General features: G+C 44.2%; 1 protein-coding gene across 2 annotated transcripts; it reads left to right on the top strand.

Annotated features, from left to right (window-relative positions):
* Positions 1-944: 944 nt before the first annotated feature.
* On the top strand, positions 945-2,438 carry LOC130406147 (transcription factor Adf-1-like). Of its 2 annotated transcripts, XM_056611554.1 has the most exons (3): positions 945-1,242; positions 1,487-1,746; positions 1,919-2,438. In XM_056611554.1, exons 1-3 carry the CDS (start codon positions 1,110-1,112, stop codon positions 2,270-2,272), a joined length of 747 nt encoding a protein of 248 aa, XP_056467529.1. In that variant the 5' UTR covers positions 945-1,109; the 3' UTR covers positions 2,273-2,438. The 2 variants fall into 2 exon arrangements, 1 of the variants encoding a protein (XP_056467529.1); XR_008904422.1 differs by lacking the exon at positions 1,487-1,746.
* The last annotated feature ends 1,414 nt before the right edge of the window (positions 2,439-3,852 follow it).

The following is a 3,852-nucleotide window of genomic DNA, read 5'->3' as shown; positions in this document are numbered from 1 at the left end:
GTTCTTCTGTAAATATAACCTATAGTAGTAATAATGTACAATATTTGCAGTATCGCCCCCACCGACAACGCTTGGTATTGCATGGATCGGCGCGTCGCGTATCAAAAATTTGGAGGACGCGTTTTGCTACGCTTCGACGCTGGCCGAAGCGTCGCGTAGCGTAGCTTTTTGGACGCGTAGCGTAGCGTTGCGTCGACTATGTAAGGGCCCTAAAGGCGGCTGCATGCTTCAGCGTTGGTGTTACGTTGTTGCGCAAAATTTACTCAAAGCAATTCATGCTCCCTTTTAGGTTGCGCGTGTTGCGCGTGTTGCCAAGCAATTTACCGCCAGAACAGTAGGTGGAGTAATATGTGGAGGAAAGTTTTTCGTTGAAGACGACCTCGAGAATGACGTCTTTGTCTGTGGGAGTCGTTGGTTTGTTTATGTGCCAGATCGTGTTCTCCCCATAGTGAATGATGGCAACAGACAGAGGAACAGGGGTGATGAAGTTGTTGATCATTGGGGTTGTATAAATGTGCATATCTCTCTACATTTTAAAACGACATAATGTGTTGGCAGCAAAGTTAACTTCACTTCAGGTTAATGCTTTTGTATATGAGCCTGCCGGGTGATACTCCAGACAGGAAGTAGTAACCAGACCAGCAAACCAATCACAGCCTTGCAGGCTGGGCGGCTCGCGTAAAAGCTTACGTAAAAAATGACGCAAGTCTAGAAAAATCGCCCGACGCACGCAAGACGTGAGAAGTCGCGCAAGGGGGGCGCAAGGGCGCGCAAGGGCCTCTTGCGCTTGCGCTTACGCTTACGTAACCGAGCATAAACCAGCCTTAGGGCCTGTGTCCACCAAAAGCGTTTTTAAAAGACGGAGCGCCGGTCTGCAATGCATTCTCTATGGCAGGACGCGCAAGCAGTGCGCCTTTTAAAAAGCCGGCCGGAGCGTTTAAACGCTCCACGCGCCTCGCGCTTTTAGACGCGCGCCCCCGTTGAAAAAAGTTGAACTTGTGAAGAAAAGCGCTTCACGTCATCGGCGCTTTTTTTGAACGACCAATCAAAATCGAGGATGAGGCAAGGCTAAAAGTATAAACCGAACTCAAACTGAAACAAACTGAAACATGTCGGACGAAAGCTTGATAACAGCTGTGAGCGAGTGTCCGGTCCTGTACGACCTCACGTTGAAGGCCTACCACGACCTAACAAAACGCAACCAGGCCTGGCGAGACATTTCATCTATGCTGGGCGTTACAGGTGAGAATTATTTATTAATTATTTATATTATTATCATGTTTAATAATGATATTATCGCATTTAACTATTAGCCGTTAGGTACAAACTGCCACCCGTACTTGGCAGTTAGTATTAACGTTTACTTGGCAGTTAGTATTAACGTTAACTTGGCAGTTCGTATTAACGTTACTGATAGGTAGGCTTGATATTAACCTTGTAGGTTGTGTGAATTGCTAATTGTAGAGACATAATCTTGTATCAACAGCTGAAGTGTCCCGCAAGAAATGGAAGTACTTGCGGGATAAATATTTGAGGGAGAGGAAGGCAGAGAGGGACAGGAAGAAAAGTGGGGCCGGTGCCACCTCTTTCAAGAGGTGGAAGTATATGGCGATCATGGGCTTCCTGGAGCTCCATGTGAAGGAGAGGGTATCTTCTAGTAATATGGAGCAGGGAGATTATAGCCGGCAGGAAATAGCACCGGAGATCTTGGCCCTGCTAGCGCCCAGTATGTCTCCCCAACGAGAGGTAGGCCTATAACAAAAGCTATAGTAGCCTAAAACATATGCTAAAAACATACCCTAACATACTAGTGTTCTTAAGGTTTTTGTTGGGTGAAGCCAGATGCAGAGATATTTATAAGTATTCACCATTTTAATTTGCACATTTTAAACAAACAAATGTATGCTTTCTTTCACAGGTGGTGGCTCAAAGTGAAGAGGAGATATCTCCTCCCTCTCCCAGCCTATCAGAGTCCGCTGTGGACACCTCTCCTCCATCTCCTCCCACTACCTCTACGGTGACTCTGGTCACACCGCTGCGTCCTGTACCTCCACCACCACGCAGGAGACAGCTGGAGCAGCCGCTGTCTGCGTTCCAGAAATCAATCCTGTCCTCCATCCAGAAAGAAAAGGAGAATACAATGGCTGTGGACAAGGATGAGCATTTTATGCTCAGCCTCGTCCCATCATTGAGGAGGCTGTCGAACCAAAAAAGGGCCCAGGCGCGCATGAGGATGCAGCAGGTCCTTTATGATGTGGAGTTTGGAGAGTAATTAATTTGTAATCATTTTCTATTTAGATTTAGTTTTAAGATTTAACATTTTTTTAAATGTGTAAATAAAATTTGTAATCAGTTTCTAGTTAGATTTAGTACAAGCTATAAGAAATGTTTCAAATGTGTACATAATATCTTGGAATCATTTTCTATTTAGATTTAGTACAAGCTATAAGAAATGTTTCAAATGTGTACATAATATCTTGGAATAATTTTCTATTTAGATTTAGTACAAGCTATAAGAAATGTTTCAAATGTGTACATAATATCTTGGAATAATTTTCCAATGAATCAGTTAATTAAACATTTAAATGCTAAGACAATGTTGTTTTGTTTTCATTACATTGGGTAGTAGTAGGATAATGAATGCTCTGATGATGATGAAGGTGTTAAAGGTGTGTTTTTGTCTTCAGAAGTAATCCAGCATGCAACATGAATGTTGGATTGATTTAAGAAATTGTATTATTAGTTTTGGTTTTTCGCCTTTTTTGATTTAAATATAGACAAAAATTATAAACTAAATTCCATCCTGCCAAGTCACTCGACCAGGCAGAGATGAAAAATAGCGGTTGAAGGTCTCCCTCATTGCGACCGCTTCCCTGGAAGCGTTGTTGCTGCCGACCCTCAGACAAATCACCTCAGACAAATGCAAAGCCGTTGGGTTGCTCTCCCTATAATTGGTGTTCTTCTTGGCGATGGTCGGCCCAATAAATGTTAACACTCCTTCAAACTGCTGCCGGTTGAGTCTGAAATAGACCTTGAAGCGATCCTCGTCCAGGCGGAGCTCTTTCCCCGTACTGCCCCCTACCACGATTAATACTGTGGACCCACACTCTCCTCCGGGCAACCACGACAGGCGCAGGGGGATCGTCCGCAACCTCCGCTGCCACGGCAAGAAGCGCTATTAATCTTCGATTCATTTCGCAAATTGTAGGAGTAACCAGAGAGGACGTTCAGGTGTCAGATGCCATATGATGGAGCCAACAGATAGAAGCTGTGAATCTATGGATACAAGCGATGACGCGTATTTAATGACGTAAACGAAAAACGCTTCGTGCGTCTTTTTTTGAGCGGCGCGCACAAACGCGTTGAAAGCAGTTCACGGAGCGCTCCGTCTTTTAAAAAGGCTTTTGGTGGACACGGGCCACCAAAAAGACAATGCTGTCTTTTGGAACGTTGACTCTCACGCGAGTCATTCTGGACACTGACAGTGTGGGGAATTTGGATTATTATACGAAGACATTGATTTTGGGAGCCAATCATACCGCTCTACTCATGGTCGTCAGTTTGGTTTGAAATGTGCTGGGGACAGAGACGCATTCGGAAGTGCATTTTCAGAAGTGCTGGGTACAATGAGGACGCACTATTTTTTCTCTCCTGAGTGCCGGCAATGAAAGGATTTGATATACGGCATACCCATGTAGCGTATTATTAAGGAATAAAATGTATACAAAATCTGTCTGGCACGTTTTATGAGGAAAACGTTTCCAAAAAGCATCGAACATATGACCCACTATGTTCTGCTCCATTTATCCAATGTTGACAACGTGATATGACATGGCTAAGCTAACAACATAA

The sequence above is a fragment of the Gadus chalcogrammus genome, chromosome 16 (assembly GCF_026213295.1).
Source record: "Gadus chalcogrammus isolate NIFS_2021 chromosome 16, NIFS_Gcha_1.0, whole genome shotgun sequence".
Lineage (NCBI taxonomy): Eukaryota > Metazoa > Chordata > Actinopteri > Gadiformes > Gadidae > Gadus > Gadus chalcogrammus.
The sequence above is the reverse complement of the archived record's forward strand: the minus strand, read 5'-3'. Positions and strand labels throughout refer to the sequence as shown.